The following is a 17550-nucleotide window of genomic DNA, read 5'->3' as shown; positions in this document are numbered from 1 at the left end:
CAATCTTTCATCTTATTCTGTTCCTACCAGCTCTTCCCCCTATAGAAGACAGGTGACTTCATATCTCCCCCAAAAGACCTGGGTCTCAGCCTGGGACCAAGCACATCTGAGAGCTGAAATCTGAACCCTCTAAAGGGCATAGCTCAACCTGTGACAGACTGCAGGTAGTTGGCATACAATGCTGTAGGACTTCCTTTTTGAAAACTCCCTACTACACTTGTCCACTGTGGGTTATTAGGGACGTGGAAAACTTGCATGTAATACATAAATGTGGCAAGTTCATTGTCTAATAAACTCTTTTGGGGCAGGCCCTATAATTTTGTGCATTATACAATGGCAGAATCACTGTCTGAAGCTACCACAAAATTGCAGTAATTCCTTTAATTCCTAGCTCTCACATGGGATTATATTAGTATGTAGACCTAAAGTATACATGTTCCTCTTTCAACAGATTTCATTTCCCCAGGATTTTGCAATTTTTCTAGCACAGCTGTTCAACTCATTATTTTCTTGGTCACTCTCTAATAAAAACCCAAGCTGAAAAGTAGGTGGCTACTACGTTTATTTTTCCATGAAATTTGTTCTTTATCCAAGAGTGGCCCTAACTTCTTCCGTATTCTCCTAAATAAAGACTGTTTCACACTTCGACAGCGCTTCCTGCCCCCAGAGCTCTGCATGTTGCCGAGTCCCAGCACACCTGTGAGAGGGGAATTAAGGCTTGCTTGGGGGAAACTAAGGCACAGAGCACTGACTTGCTCAGACCACGGATTTGAGATTAGAAATCTGGAGTTCCTGGTGTACGGTCCTCTGCTTGGAGGTCTTTCAAACTTCGTTTCTCTAATAAATGTAAGGTGGTTTTTTCTTTTTACATTGATAATTTGTTCGCAAACGTAAAAAATTTTCCCTGCTGAGCCTCTCCCCTGAACTCCCTCTGTACCCATGCCTCAAAAGACACTTCTCCTTTTATTTTCACTTTTTAGGCTCTCCTCTTATGGGTTAAAGAGCCCCTGCTGTCACCACACCAATCTCCTTAAAACTATAAAACTTCAGGGAATGAGAAGTGTGTGTTAAAATGGAAACATTAGATTTTAACTATTTCCCCATATTTATCCACCCCCCCCCCCCAGACATTCTTGTCAACTACTGGAAATGGCCCACCTTGATTATCACTACAAAAGGTCTCCCCCACCCCCCTGCTCTCCTGCTGGTAATAGCTTACGTTAAGTGATCACTCTGGTTACAGTGTGTATGGTTACACCTATTGTTTCATGTTCTCTGAGTATATAAATCTCCCCACTGTATTTTCCACTGAATGCATCCGATGAAGTGAGCTGTAGCTCACGAAAGCTTATGCTCAAATAAATTGGTTAGTCTCTAAGGTGCCACAAGTCCTCCTGTTCTTTTTATTAGATTTTAAGTGATTCCAGCCATCCTACTGCCCGTGGCTATCACTCTGCTTCATTAAGTTCATTCAAATTTACTTGCCTTTATTGCTCCATTTAAAAAAAATGGAGAACATGGTTGTACTGCAACCACTAGTACCTGATTTTCAACCAAGGCACTTCTGGGACCCTAACTGTGGCTTACTATTCCACTGGCGCATCCTCTACATTTCCAGGGAGATTGGATGCAATGTCTTCTGCAATTTCCATGGTATGCATCCGATGAAGTGAGCTGTAGCTCACGAAAGCTCATGCGCAGATAAATTGGTTAGTCTCTAAGGTGCCACAAGTCCTCCTTTTCTTTTTACTTAAGGCACTGTATCCTGGCACTTCAAAAGGAACAATTCCTTTGGAGTAGCCGTGGTTCTTTGAAATGGTGTGTGTGTGTGGATTCCTCCATCGTGTGCAGCACGCTTCATGGGCGCAAGATTTCACTGTCTTTGTACAACGATGTGCAAAAACAGGTCTTTCCTGTATACATTACAGCTTTCTAAACCTGTATTTGTTTTATTTTATTTTTTTTACACTCCCACATTTCTAGAGCAGCAAGGTTGTCATTTGGCATGCATTGTGTATACAAAGTGACTTTCACTTCTTGATTACCCAGGCTTCTTTCATTTTGTATAGACACCCTAGACATCTCAGTGGGTTAGCTGTTTGGAACCCAATCCTGTAGAGTGCTGTGGCATTCAATGACACATGTACTCATTTTCCCGTATACCACTAAGGCGGTTTAAAACGAGCTCTAACAGAAGGGACTGAAATCTTCATTGAAATGCATTGGCACTGCTGCAGAAACCGCAGTGGATTCAGCTTTATTTAATCAGTCCTACACCATCCAGTCCCTGAACTATTCCACAACTAATTTCTACCTTCCCCAACTCCATCAAATTTAAGTGTCCACAAACTAATCCTCCTTGTTTGTGGAAAATTCCTTCACTTTAACCACATTATTAATTGTGCTGTTGTAATGGTCAGTATTACATTTTAAAGAGTGGTGAAAAGACACTTCATTACCCTATGAAGCCCCGCAAAAATATTCTGGATAGATAAGAATCTAAAACTACTTCCCCCATGTTAAAGAGATGCCATGCTACAGTATCTGCCAAAGACTTCATAGATCAACCAATAAAATTCATAAACACATGCAAATGCAAAGCAAAATGTCATTTTATTTAATTCAAGGACTAGTTTCCTTCTAGTATTGCTGAAGGGATCACCTCCTGGGGAATTGATCATTACAAAGTCCCTGTTTAAAAGTTCAAGTGCTCTTGTACATTCTTCTGAACCACAGAAAACATAATAATGACCAAGAAGGTGGGCAGCTACTTGCACTTTTAACCCACCTAAATTAGCATTGCTTCTGGCTGGAAAACAATTCAAGTAGTAAAATCATGGAAAAATGTTAACCTTTAAGGTCACTACTACATTTTGATCAAAAAGTCTTGAATGTATGAAAAACCATTTGTACATGTTATGAAGTTTTATAACCACTCACTGTATAAGGAGACAGTTAAGTATTTTGGACCAGTTGTCAACCAGACACTTAAGTGTTCAGATCTCCAGATATCCAATCATTTATTACCAGTTTAATTATGCAACTCACTTTTCACATTAAGCTCTTTAACAAACGGAACATATACCCACACCAGAATCACTGTAGACAGATTTAGTTTTATAGAATGCCCTTCTGAAAATTCATTTCAAAATAGAGATGCTTTCTCCCAAACTGTAAAAGCCATAAAAATGCAAAATATCTGTTAGGAAATTTGTAATCATAGTTACTCCTTAATGTTCAAAATAACATTTAACCTCCAGCTGTCTTTTGCTGTTGTTTATATACTGATCAATAGACTATAAACAGATAACAATGGTTCTTTTTTTTCCCCCACCTGAAACATTTCTTCTAACACAGGTCCAAGATAGGCAATACAGAGATTCAGGGACATGGATTATGCATTGCAAAGGTAATCCACTAATCATTTTAATTTAGAACAACTTTGATTCTAGTACACAACTTTGAGCCTCAGTTGTTTTCAATTTGCTCTAGATCCAAGTCCCCGCAGTCTAGCGGAAAGATGCCCTCTTCAGTGCTTTCACAATCACTTGTGTCCTCATCACTTTCACATACTGCAGCTGCCTTCTTATAATCCCTTACATTGAAGCCAACTTGGCATGGCCCATGATGCCTTACTTCATCCAGTTGCTCTTTCACTGGACTGGAACCAGGGGTGGTGATGTTCATAAAGTCATGTGAATCACATGGGGATGACACAATTGTCTTCATTTGTGTGTCGTCGTCATCGTCATCATCATCATCTTCTTCATAATCAAGGGAGCAAAGACTCTTTGAATTTTTTAAAGTCTGTAATTAAAAAATATATATTAACCAAAAGCAATAGAAAAGACATACATCCTACCCACCCCTTCAAATGTTTAGGGAAAGTGGTTAAGGAGAGAATTTACAGCAACTCTGCAAATGGGATCCATTTGGGAAATAAAGAAGTTATTTATTGTTCAGTAACTGCAGTTCTCAGATGTTTTGTTCACATGGATCTCACTTACGACTAGCTAGCAATTTCCAGCTTAACATGAGAGTCTGATGTCCTAGCTACAGCTAGCCAAATAAGGATTTCTGAACCACTGTTCCCAATTTGGCATCTGATCTAGTCCCCAAATCCAGGACATGATGTTTGGTAAAGGTATGAGCTGAGCTCCAAGTGCAAATGACCCATACAGAAACATTTCTTAGACATGCTGAAGAGGTTGCCTGGCCTCTAGCTGAGTGGGCCCTGAAGACTGAGGGAAAGCCATATCTACTAGTTACTAGAAGACTAACATACTGAGTGATCCATTTGAATCTCTAGGAAGGATGATCTGATCTCTTACAGCCTTCCTTAATGTCACAAACAGGTTGATTTCCTGAATGGCTTTACCAAAATAATAAAGGCAGGCTCTGGAAGTATCTAAAGAACTTGGTTTATCCCAGGCTTAAGTGGTGCTTGGGGAAAGAGAATAAGAGATTAATGATTTGGTCTAAGTCAAATTCAGCAGCACACTGCTCTTTCCCACAGAGAGTAGACACTGATGGTGTCCCTCAGTTAAAAGAGTAACTCCATCACATGAAAGGCCTGGCTTGAACCTGGAGGGGTTTAGTCTTGGCCTTAAGATGGAAAGGCACCTCAGTACCAAGTAGAAGAAAAAATACATTTTAAAGAAGGAGCAGCAAAGGAAGTTGTCAGTAAGCTAAGCAAAGTAACTGAATGATTCTAAATTGACTCGATGAAGGGTACTTCGGGGGATTGCACACAGGTTGCTGAGCTCGAGTGAAGCGAAAGGTGGTAGAAGCTGCTCTGCCCCATACACCCTCACGCAGGGGGAGGGATACAGAACAGGCGAGGTGGGAAATGCGCACAGGTATGCAGGGCACTGGTATGGCCCCAAAGGGCACTGGTGTCAAAAGGTTCTGATCTCCCATGCATGAGGTGCACACACACCCCATAAGCTGGATCCACATGGACAAAGACTAAGGACCCCTCTAACTTTGCAGTGTTTTTAGTTTAGCTGTCATTCTTTGTTAAAAACCCGGTTTTTAAAACACATCAGTCTATTCACTGATGAGTACTTATCAATATTATACAGTATATTATGCTAATTCCTCATTGAGAATTTTATACAATTTCTCTCTCACTGTACACACAATCATTATGTTACCAGTGTCTGGCACAGGATGCCTTTTAGAAAGAACTTTACATATTTGAAGAGATTTACAGACATTTACTAACTAGCCCTCGCACCACCACTGAGCAAGGAAGGTAGATATTCTTTCCCCATTTTACAAGAAGGGAAAGAGGCACAGAGGGGAAGCGACTTGCCCAAGACCATATAAATCACTGAACTTGGGAGCTCCCCTCACATTCAACCCCCTGCTTACTACTCTAATTCATGTCACTTCCTAGATATGCATAACTTGAATCCAGCACATTCAGGGATTAAAGCACACCAGACCCTCGCTAGAAAGCAGGATTTGGGATCCATGCACAGTACTGTGTTAACATGGGGACCGTGTTAAAATGAACTGCAATTAAAGTAATTAAATTTGGGATCCATGGCCGCGACCACGTTATATGCAAATTCGCACTATACAGATGCACGTTCTAGCGAGGGTCCAGTGTATTCAACTGGGGGCGTGGGGAGGGGGAGAAGAATCAGATAATGTGTGATATGTTAGAATGATTTTACAGCACAACTCGGATGAAAGTCAGTGGATTATAGTACTACTAAGATGAACATGCTTCACTGACTTTGTACTCTTATACAGGACCTCAATGAGATTTTGCTGCACAGTAGAGACCACTGAAGTTCTATTACTGTATTTCATGGCAACCTGCACCAAATCATACTGCTACCATGGAACAAATCTTCAAGAGTAGGCTTCTGATTGCTACCATTATTTGTACAGTGGGCTTGATTCATTTTTCTCTGGCTGGAGTAAGTCTGGCATAACTCTGCAGCAGTCAACAGCATTACACTGGTTGAACAGCAATGTTATTAGAATTTGGAGGTGGAGTGCTCTCTGATACAAAAAGATTCTCTCTCCACATTGTTATACAGATTCACGGGTTTTAAAGCCAGAAGGGACCATTGTGATCCTTTAGGCTAACCTCTTGCATAAGACAGCTCATAGGAATTCCATGAATTACCTCCTGCTTCAAGTCCAATAGCTGTGGCTGAACTAGAGCATCTCTGGGAAAAACATCCAATTTTTATTTAAAGATTTCCAGTGATGACGACGACGACGACAACAACTAGGCTCTTATCTAGGGCTTTTCATCGGTAGATTGAGAATAACTCTTGGTAAATTGCTCCAGTGGTTAATTACCATCACTGTTGCAAAGTTCTGCCTCTTATTTCTAGTATGAATTGGTCTAGCTTCAACTTCCAGCCCTCAGATCTTATCTTTGTCCGCAAGGCTGAAGAGCTCTCATCAAATTTCTGTTCCTTATGTTGATACTTATAAGCAGATCATGTGTATTTTTACGTATCTGTATGAAATTTCTATGATCCACCCTTAGGTCCTTAATTGATCCATAGCAATCTATATACATACAGTTACTGAAAACAAACATTTTTATATCCTGTATATGAAGAGGGAATATGGGGGTTCATTCATATTGACCCCTGATTTTAAAACAGCAAATTTCAATAATGCAATACAGCCGGGGTTCTCAATCTTTTCCTTTCTGAGGCTCCCCCAAACATGCTATAAAAACTCCACGGCCCACCCTATGCCACAATAAACAGGTTTTCTACCTATAAAAGCCAGGGCCAGCGTTAGCTGGTAGCAAGCCGGGCAATTGTCTGAGGGCCCATGCCACAGGGGCCCCTGCGAAGCTACATTGCTATGGCTTCAGCCCAAGGTGGCGGGACTCAGGGCCCTGGATTCAGCTTTCTACCATGGGCCCCAGCAAATCTAATGCTGGCCCTGCTTGGTGGCTCCCCTGAAACCTGCTTGCAGCCCCCACAGGGGGCCCCGGGCTGAGAACTACTGCAATACAGCAAGGAAATGGGTGTTAAGGATACTTGAATCCTACTTGTAGCCTACTGCTTTGAAATGGTGAAAACATTTCCTGCTGTCTCCAGACAGAGGGAAAAAAGTATTTTCTAGGTAGCCCTTTAAGTCTTATGGTAGATACTGGTTACTGCTCCTCTTCAAACAAAGGAACAAACTTATTTATACTTTTGGAAAGGGATTTTTGAACCCCTGAATTGTCCTCCAGTCAGCTTTATTCTAGTTCTACTACAGATTAATCAAAACTAAGCACAGTTGTCTTTCTAGGTTTGTGTACATAAAACAGAAAATTGCCGATTGGCTATACTGCACTGAAACCACTTGAATGGGAACTTTTGGTTGGTTTCAACACAATAGCAAGTGCATTCAGCTAGTTCTTTGTTCACTCACTTGTCACAAACTTATACACCAAACTAAAAATAGGTGGATTTATTATCTCAAGCACAATCTCACTACTTTTCACAAAGCAAAAAAGGTAGACCCAGAAATGCATTCAAACCCCTCTAACTAAAGCTTTACATGTTACACCAGTACAGTACCACACCTTTCAAGCACAATCATGCTCAGTGGGGAGTCAGTGAGTACTTGCTCAATGGTCCTCATTTTATAAAGGATGCTGGACTAACAAAACAAAAGAACCCACAGTTGGCAATGGATGGAACTCAATCAGCCAGAAGTATTCTTTTGTGTAAAGAAAGAAAAGAAGCTCAAAGAGTTTTAGAAGGAGTAGGGTTATAAAATGTCTGAATATTAAAACTCTGTGTAGGAAACAATGGAGGGGAAAGGAAATAAAAGAAAATATCCCTAGACCCTTGCTTTCAAACCAAATAAGCAAGTTAGGCCCACAGGAATTTGAAAGCAAGCTGATGTGTGCATGCGCTTCTGAATCTCTGGTTCAGAAATTTCACAGGAAGTCACTATACACTTCTGAAGTTTTTTGTTTTAATAAGTGATTTCACTGGCGCGTTTTGCTACATGACTTTACACAACACATTCAATTTAACCATGTCCTTAGTGGTGTTTAAAAACCCACAATGTATTACAGAAATGTGTTCGTTACAGTCCATTCTCCTTGAAAGGCTAAATATAGTTTTTCAAAAATCCCACATGTACTTAGTGTTGCCCCAGTTCTCACCACTAACTTGCAAGATGTTGTGCTTTTCTTAAAGCCCCTGCTCCTGGAGCACTGTTATTACATGAGAATCTCAACCTTTCATTCTAAAAAAAAAGTAGCCGGTTTCTAGCTCTCACTGGAATGGAGGGAAGCTTGAAAACAAACTCTAAAGGCTCAAAAACTAGGAGGCAAATTAAAAGACTCCCCCTTGCTCTCCCCCAATTATTTTTTAATCTCATGGTATTTTGTGGCCTGATTTATGATTCTTGAATGCTTGGAATTGGCAACTCTGCTTTTTCCAAGCTATCCTCTCCTCTCTATGAAAGGCACCATTTTAACAAAATATTATAGAAATTATTGATACAGCACTTAGACAATATCATCGTGGCCCCAGGAAGCTCACAATTTAAGTTTAGCCATAAAACCTACATAACACCCACCAGGCTTGTTGTGCTCAATTGCACAGATCTTGTTTTGCGAGGACTGTGGAAAAAGGTTTTCTTTGATTGTCAGCCTTTCCTTAAGAACAAAACTTCCACAGGGAAGCAAACTGAATCCCACCACCTTTACATCAATATTTCCATCAAGCCACCACAGAAAGAATCCAGCATCTCTCTAAAAGTCAAGCTTGTGTCGGGAAAGTGTTCCACTTTCATGAAGTGGTTTATGCACCTAATTACAATGATGGTAATTACTAATGAATGCAACTGAGATGCCTATAAATTATCGTAAGCCACTTTTATCATACATTTCACATTACTACAAAACTTCTTTAAAAAGTTTCCATTTAAAAATCAAGATCAGAGATATGCAAGTATTAGTAATTTATGTTGTGGTAGTACCCAGAGACCTCCACCATGCTGGAGCTCTGTACCAGTTTCTGTCTATTATGACAGACAAAACATAGTAGGCTGCAGTTCATGCCCCGAAGTGTTTACAAAGATCTCTGAATTTTCCAGTGATTTCAAACATTTCAAGAAATATTTGATCCCATATCATCCCACCACTGCAGCTTTTACTTTATACACAGTAGAATCAATTTTAGCTCACACCAAATAAAAGCAGATATACTAATTTAACAGCTACGCCACATTGAACAGAATGACCGTGCAAAAACCATATGCACACTGGTGGCCTGATTCTCCACTCTTACACCTGCATACTTATTGAAGCATATGAGGTTGCACTAACAACAGTGGAGAATAAGGACTTCGATGTTTGACTCAAACAATGTCATTATCATCAGTGATGCACTCACAAAATGGTTGGCACTGTGCAAAACAAATACAAGAGGCATTCTTGATCCTACAGTCTGGCAGGAAGGTGGAACCATTCACAAAAAGTGCAGAAAACAAGGAGAGGAAAAAATACAAACAAGGTTATCCATTGCAGTGTTGAATGTTTGGAACCTACTAACATTTGTGTTAATTTAAATTCCAAGAAAGTGATTTATAGCATCTGAACTCCAGGCTCAAAACTTAAAATTAAAGACTCAGAAGGAAATGCATTTTCTCAAGTTTAAAACTTATAAAAAACTGTTTGGGCATAAAACTGCCACTTTGATTTGTAAGAGAAAGTTACCATATATACTCGTTCATTAGCCCGGTCATTTATAAGCCGACCCCCCAAGATGGATAGATAAAAATAGTAAAAACCTGTATGACCCTTTCATAAGCTCCCGGCCCATCAGGGTAAGCTGCTGGCGGGTCAGGACGTTTTGTTTACCTGGAGCGTTCACAGGAACGGAGCCCCTCAGCCCCCTGTGGCCGCGGTTCGCGCCACTTCCCGCAGCTCCCATTGCCTGGGAACAGCGAACTGCGGACACAGGGAGCCGAGGGGCTCCATGCCTGCAGACGCTCCAGGTAAACAAAATGACAATGTATTAGATATTCAATTCAATGATTTTACAGAGTTTAAAATCAAATTTTAGTGTAGATCCATTTTAAGCTGACCCCCGCTCTTTGATGCATCACATTTTTACCAAAAATATTCAGCTCATGAATGAGTATATACGGTAGTTACTTATTAGTAACTGGAGGTTCTTCGAGATGTGCGGTCCCTATCTGTATTCCACTGCGGTGACACATGCACTGTATCAGGAAATAGAAGGCAGGACAGACCAACCGCCTTTCCAGTTCCTTCACCACAAGCCAGAGAAGAGCTGAAGCAGATGAGAAGGTGGGCAGGTATGGACCACACATCTCAAAGGATCCTTCAGTTATTACCAGGTAAGTAACTTTCTCTTTTGCTTCAAGTACTGGTCCCTATCTGCATTTCACTGTGGATGACTGGACAAGCAGTACTCAAATAGGAGGAGGGTGCAAGGTCATAGATGGCAGAGCAGAACAAAGGACTGCTGTTCCAAAAGATGCACTGGCAGAGGAGTACTGTACCATGGCATAGTGTCTAGCAAATGTGTGGATTGAGTGCCACATAGCTGCCTTACAAATATCAAGTAGAGGCACCTCTTGAAGCAACACCATAGATGTTGCTTGCGCTCTTGTGGAAAGAGCTCTTATCCAATGAATATGGGAAGGTTAGACAGCTGATAGAGAAAAACAGAGCCTGAGATCAATTTCGAGATTCTTTGAGAGGATACAGGCTGACCTCTGACCCTTTCCATTATGGCAACAAATAATCTAGGGGGATTTCCTGATTGTTTGTGTTCTCTGCAGATAAAAGGCTAAAGGTTCACCAAACATTGAGAGAATGGAACCCTTTTTTTTTTCTGAGCATGTGTGAGGTTTTGGGAAGAACACAGGTAAGTGAATAGACTGGTTCAGGTAAAAATCAGACTACTTTGGGGGTGAATTTAGGGTGTCAATGTAACAAAACTTTATGCTTATGGAATATAGCGTAAGGAGGATCTGCCATCAATGCTTCAAGCTCACCAACCCTGCTGGCTGAGATGATGGCTATCAGGAATGTGACCCTCTTGTATAGTAGAGACGTGGAACAAGAAGCTAAATGTTCAAAAGGACGCTTAGTTAGTACGGAGAGAACAAAGTTCAAGTCCCACTGAGGAGCACTCCCACTAACAATCAACTGCAAAGCGCCTGATGAGACAGTCTGCTAGCACATTTTGCTTTCCTGGGAAGTAGACAGCTGACAGTGTAATCTGGTTGCCAATGCACCAGTTCCACAGACTGACCTTTCTGCACGCAGGGGGACAGATCTCACTCCTGCCTCTTTGTTAATGTAGAAAATAGGTCATGATGTTGTCGTCTGACATTTTTAGGGCATAGTGACCTTGAATGAACAGGAGAAAGGTTTCACAAGCCCTTCAAACTGCTTGTAGTTTGAGAACATTGATTGCATCCTCTACTTTCAAGGTGTCCAGGTGCCTTACACTGTATGGTTGTCCAGGTCAGCTCCAAAACCCAACAGGCATGCGTTAATAATTATTGTTCTTTCTTGTGTGGAGGCAATGAAGGGAATGCTGACGCAAGCCTGATGGGGATTCTTCCACCATGACAGGGATATCGTACTACTTTGGTGGGAACAGTCACTATGGGGTTCGTGGACTGTTGGTTTGGCAAGTACACAGTTTGAAGCCACAATCATAGGCAATGAAGGTGGAGTCTTGCAAAAGGTGTGACCTAACGGCATGAGGCCACATGGCCTAGGAGAGAAAGAGGTTTTGAAAGGCACTCCGGGGTTGGTTATGATCTGGTCCAGGGTAATGTTCATAGACTGAAACCTGTCTCTCAGCAAGTAAGCCCTTGCCACGAAAGGTGTTGCTGGACATTTACAGTAGTGCTTGGGGGACAAACAGAAAAAGGATTAATAGATTCTGGATGCTCCTACAGCCTGGTCCCGTGAGACTCTACTGGATCTGGAAGAGTTGCAAGATGACCCAATGCATGTGTCCCCACTCATACCTACCCTATGGCCTGGGTGCATTTGAAAATAGGGAACCAGACTGGAACTCTTCGAACTGGAGTAGTCCCCAATTTGCCATGGGAAATAATCTAAAGGGACTGACGACACCATTTCTCCTTGCTACTATTCTGTCACCCAGAGAACCTGGGTACTGTTCTAGTCTGATTGTCTGACATCTTTCCAACTGCCATGTGAGACCTTTGTGATGGCCCACTGCAATGCAAGACGACTTGGAAACAGCAACAAGGAGCCAGGAAGGCCTGGCAACGAACAGACTTAGCAGCTGGCAAGCTGGCAGCTCAACAGAACCACCTTGGGACAACACTTCTTGACAGTGAATCAATGGTACCTCCAACTAGGACCTTTGATTTGGTTTAGGAACGAGATGACGCTATTAGAAAGGCACACAATTGGCATGTGGTGATTAATAGAATCATTGCACAGGAGAGTCAGGACTCCCAATTTCCCCACTTTGAACTACAAAATTATTTACTTTGCGAAGTGGAGAAGAATTTCCAGACAGGTGAGATACATCACCAGTTTGGGATGCTGGAAACCACCATCTCTGGTATCTCATATGAAATGGCTGGGTTCAACCCCTACAGGACAAGACAAAGGCCCTGAGAAAGACCCAGTTACCACCAAGAAGCAGGTGTGGGCTTTCCTGGGTCTAGCCATGTAGTGCCAAAGGTTCACGCCCCATTTCATGACACTTGCTGCACCACGGACAGACTTCAAGAAAGCCAATGTATCTCAAGCAGTCCAGGTTACACTGGGCTGTCCCAAGGCCTCTACCAAGATAAGGATAACCTCAGTCAACAGCCTGTGTGACAGTATTTGGACTTCTCACTCATGTTTATGTTACAAATGGATACTTCCACAGTTGGACCGGGAGCAATACTGTCAAAAACATTCAGGGGGTGGAATATCCTATACTGTGTATAACCCTGAAGCTGCAGCCACAGGAGAGCAGATACTCCACCACCAAGAGCATGCTGGGCCATCAAATGGATTGTAGGGGCCTTACAATATTATCTTTTAGGGCTTCCTTTGACCTAGTAACAGACCATGCAGCCCTTAAATGGTTGCAAGTGAGGAAGGACACTAATACATTACTCAGTAGTATCTATCATTACAACCATATGTTTTTTGTGTATGGCACCGGCCAAGTTCACAGCTCTAGAATGTGGACTTCTTTTCCTGGGACTGATGTTCTTGCAGAAGGGAAGAGATCAGAGTCCTGGGCCTGTTCTGCAGGGGAGGTGTGTGACTAAGTACATCAGGCCTTCTCTGCCCCTCAGTTCCCCACCCAAGGAAAATTCACTCATACTGGACCACCACCAAAACAGTCCTCGAAAGGCTTGGAAGGGCCAAGAAAAAAAAACACTGACCAATCAAGAACCAGCAGGCCAGTTAAGAAGGCTTGCCTGCTGTTGCTCAGGGACAGAGCTGGGTGAGACTGGAACAGAGCTCCTCAGGGCTAACCCAGACCCATACCAGGGCCTTGCCCTAAGCATGATTATTAATTGCTTGCCTTTTGCCACCTTGTGCCCCCCCACCCCATCTAAATGGGCACACGGCCAAGTCTTGAGTTGCCATTTTGTCATTTGATTGTTTTGAGACTGACACCAAGCTTATGGCACAGAATACTCTACTCCAAACCTTGCAGATGAAGGTGGGGAGTGTCCACAGAACCATGTATGGCCCAGAAGAGGGCAATGCAGAGCAGCCCCACTTCCCACAGTGGCCCATGAGAGCCACTGCTACTTTTTACTGCTCCCCACCTGACCAAAGAGTCTACCTTCTGCAGAGCTCCTAAAACGACGGACAAGCCAAAAAATTGGAATGTTATTAAACTATTTATATTTGGGACTGGGGCCTAACTATGCCGAGTGCTGTGCAAACTTAGAAATGAGACAACCCCTACCCTGACGGGCTCTGACAGAAGAAAAAAAGGCCTTTTCTTTTTTGAAAGGTTTCTGCTGCAAACAAATTTATGCATCTTTGCATAAAGAAAAAGTATGCAGTCATTTGCTCAGTCACAAAAATCACATAAGAAAAACTGTTCATATTCCCCCTCACCCCTTCCCTTCTAATTTTATAGGGAGGTTTCCCCCTCTCCCATCTGATTTAGTAATTCACATCTTTCACTTCAAGCATGAGAGTTTTCACATTTATCATTTAAGACACTAACTTATGAAGATCATATTTCCAGTTTCACAGATACAAAGAAAGTGTTTGTAGTGCTTACTATTGTTAGCATTACACTTACAACATGTATCTTTAAAACTCATATAAATTGACCTCTCTCCAGTCTATCTGCGTTTCGGTTTTTGTGTTTTGAATGGGTATCTTGACACAAAGGGGTCTATTCACATTGTTTTGCATGAGGGAATTATGCTGACAAGTTCCTCTACACAGAGATGAGAATACACTCTGATTGCTCAGGTTGACATTTCTGAACAGTATATGGATATTGATCAACAAGAGAATGACTGCTTGCAGCAGTAGCAGGTAACAGTATTGGTCTTTAGGATCCAAAACAAACACTGCCATAATTTTTCACTGGAGTTGTATTATGTATGTTTTTGGCTATCTATTCAGAAAGACAAAAACATACAAAGAACATACAACACATTCCCTCCCGCTTCCCCCACCCTCAGAGTGCAGTACATTTTAGTGAATATAACTTAGCTCATAATATAAGAACAGCTAACTCGCTAAGAGGAAACTTGCAATGAAGTAGTATTTTATTGTTTTAGTATTTTACTATTTTTATTTTACTAATGAATCATCCTTAACTGAAACTATTTCTAAATAAAGAGGACAAAAAAATTATAAACTTACAAATAATTTGTCAAAACTGTTTTTCATGTTCACACTGAACATTGTGCCAGATTTGGACCGTATTTAGCACTGGTGTAAATCCATTGCCTTTGTCCTCTGACATGAGGACAGAATTTGATCCCTTAGGTCTATGAACATTGCCAAATGGTATTATTTCTTACCACTTACATTTGTCATCTTGACTTTTATGCAGGACTATGCATCTTCTACTATACCTGACACATTTAGCAACACTAATGGTCTCATGCATTCATAGCTGCAACCATCCCATTCATGCTCAGAAGTCCATAGACTCAAATCCCTATGCGTTATTAAAACTATCATTTCGTACTTTTTTTGCAGAGTTTACCAAAGGGTGAGGTATAACAGACCAGTAAAGCTAGCTGTGAATATTAAATTGACATGTATCTGTTGGAAAGATTTATACCAGATTACAAAAGTAAACTTTGAATTTTAAACTTCAAACTGCACTCATTAGTTACTGACAGATGTCAGCCTCACTTACATTATTAGGTTGTGTTGGCATTCTATTATAACCAGCATTTTAAAGGGTTTTATAATTAGGCCATAAAATTCACTCCCAGCTGGAAAAAAAGGTCACAGCCTGGAAGCAATTTCATCCTTTACTTTTTTTTTTTTTGATACAAAAAGAAAATCAGATTTATATATTCTTAATATATAATCATTAAAAAGCAAAGATGCTAGGAATGTTTTGCTCACCTTAAGTTAAAAAAGGACATTTCAAAATGAATTCTTATTGGCTGTTAATCCAATCTACAGGTGCACCAGGGCCACTGATTATTTCCAGAGGAAAGTTAAACTGAGCAAGTTACATTTGTCTGTGTAAAGGGAAAAATGCCCAATGGACATGTCCAGTATGTTCACTATATCTAGCACTTATAAACTAAAATACAATAGCTGTTATATCTAATATTAACGCTTTCTGACAAGGGCTGTTTTGAGACAACTTAGTTAACATAAAGCCACAAAGACACTGGTATTTCAGTATCAGGTCAATCTGTGCTTTTTAAAGAGGTTTAGAACAATGTTGTTCCGAGATATCCTTTCTTGGTTCGGAAGTCACAAGGTGCTGAGGGCACTTGGCACCTGACAGAGTAGGATGTTTGGATATAGATTCCCTTGCCAAGGTTCACAAATCAAGGCAAGTGGTCATTTATCCTTTGTGCTAGCCAAATGGATACCATACTTGTTCATGGTGGGCTGGGGAAAAGGAGGAAGGCAGGCAGGCTCTTTTAGGTAAGACTTTACAATAAAGATCCTGCCTGTTTTGAGTGAACATTAGAATTCCTATGGCATTTCTCTTAATGGCAAGAGTTTGTCTCAGTCACCTACTGAAGTGCAGTGTGCTGTGCACCAGCTGTCCAACTCCATGATGCCTCCCTTTGGTTTGTAAAGCACTTTTGGAGCCTTTGGATGAAAGGTTGTACATAAAATGTTAAATATCACATAATTCAGGTTTTTAAAAGGCTGTAAATAGTCCACGCTACCAAATTTCATGCATTAATACAGGAAATTTCTTTACTTTCTTTTATTGTGGAAAACAATGAAACATGAAAGAACATTTTAGTGATTTCATTATCCTAACTCAAACAAAAGGAAACAAATTTTATTAGTAAAAGCAAACTTATTTAAAAGTAGGAAGTCACTTATTTGAATGCCAGTTTTTCACCACACCAGTTTGCAACATATGACTGCAAACAGAATTATCTATCAATCACCCTCAGAAATATAAATAGCTCATTCTGTTTATTCTCAAACACTTTGATATATCTAATTAAGGTCAATGCCAATGCTTAGAGTTATTTTTTTGAAATAGCTAGGTTACTTTCAAATAGTAATATCCGACTATATCAGTGGGTTACAAATATTTAAAAGGAGTAGCTTTTATTGGTGTAAAAAAGTGTCTTTCAGGTTTGTACACTTTGAAGAAAAGGAATTCATGTATAATCATGAATAAACTAGTATTTCCCATTCTAAAAATCCAGTGGATAAAATCAAAGTCTAATAAAGGAGGCTGGCATAGGCTAAATTAAGCTGAGTATCTTCCGGTACATTTGAGACATCTGTTTACCTAAGTGCCAGTATCTGTGTACAACAGAAAACAGTCTGTGCAATGCAAGTCTAGCAGAAAGACAGACGACGTGACAGTTAAACTGATTCAGTGAGGTATTTCCCTACAGGATGTATTTTTATAATCGCTCTAGGCTTTGCAACGATTGTGTTTTGTTTTTTTGCACTTTCTGAAGAAATTGCTCAGACAGTGACTTCAGTCAAAAGCAAGCAAAGTACACCTCCTACAGTACAGTTTTACACTGAATACCTTCTAATATATAAAAAAAGAAAAAAAAAAAGACAGCCTGGTTTCAAAATGAATGAAACTCTTTCATTCTGGAACTAAACAACTGCAATATCACACCCCACCCAATACTTCATTCACAACTTAAAGAATTCCACTGAATTATTAACTCAGTAAGTGGTACAATTAACTCATTTCTCTTGAATTTCTAAGGATCTTAATAATTGACCTTCATTCTGGCCAAATTACTTTTAGAAATCAGAAAGTGGTTTTCCATATTAATGATGGAAACTTGCTGAATAACTTCTTTAATCCCAGATGGGGGTGGGGAGGGGAAATCAATAATTCTCTCTGCCACCTCCTCAGCCCCAGACGG

The 17550-nt window shown here is 40.7% G+C and overlaps 1 protein-coding gene across 19 annotated transcripts in view; it reads right to left on the bottom strand.

Annotated features, from left to right (window-relative positions):
- FAM53A (family with sequence similarity 53 member A) overlaps positions 1-17550 on the bottom strand; it is a 118817-nt gene that overhangs the window by 16592 nt on the left and 84675 nt on the right. For 9 of the 19 annotated variants that reach the window (XM_073342767.1, XM_073342766.1, XM_073342779.1 and 6 more), the window contains one exon: positions 2595-3807. In XM_073342767.1, the coding sequence (XP_073198868.1) occupies positions 3469-3807 (339 nt within the window). In that variant the 3' untranslated portion in view covers positions 2595-3468. Of the gene's footprint in view, positions 1-2594; positions 3808-17550 lie in introns of those variants that run through there. The other 10 variants (XR_012158757.1, XM_073342777.1, XM_073342778.1 and 7 more) reach the window with 3 other exon arrangements.

This window comes from Lepidochelys kempii, chromosome 4 (genome assembly GCF_965140265.1).
Source record: "Lepidochelys kempii isolate rLepKem1 chromosome 4, rLepKem1.hap2, whole genome shotgun sequence".
Taxonomy (NCBI): Eukaryota; Metazoa; Chordata; order Testudines; family Cheloniidae; genus Lepidochelys; species Lepidochelys kempii.
Note: the sequence above shows the minus strand (reverse complement) of the source record. Positions and strands in the feature narration are given on the sequence as shown.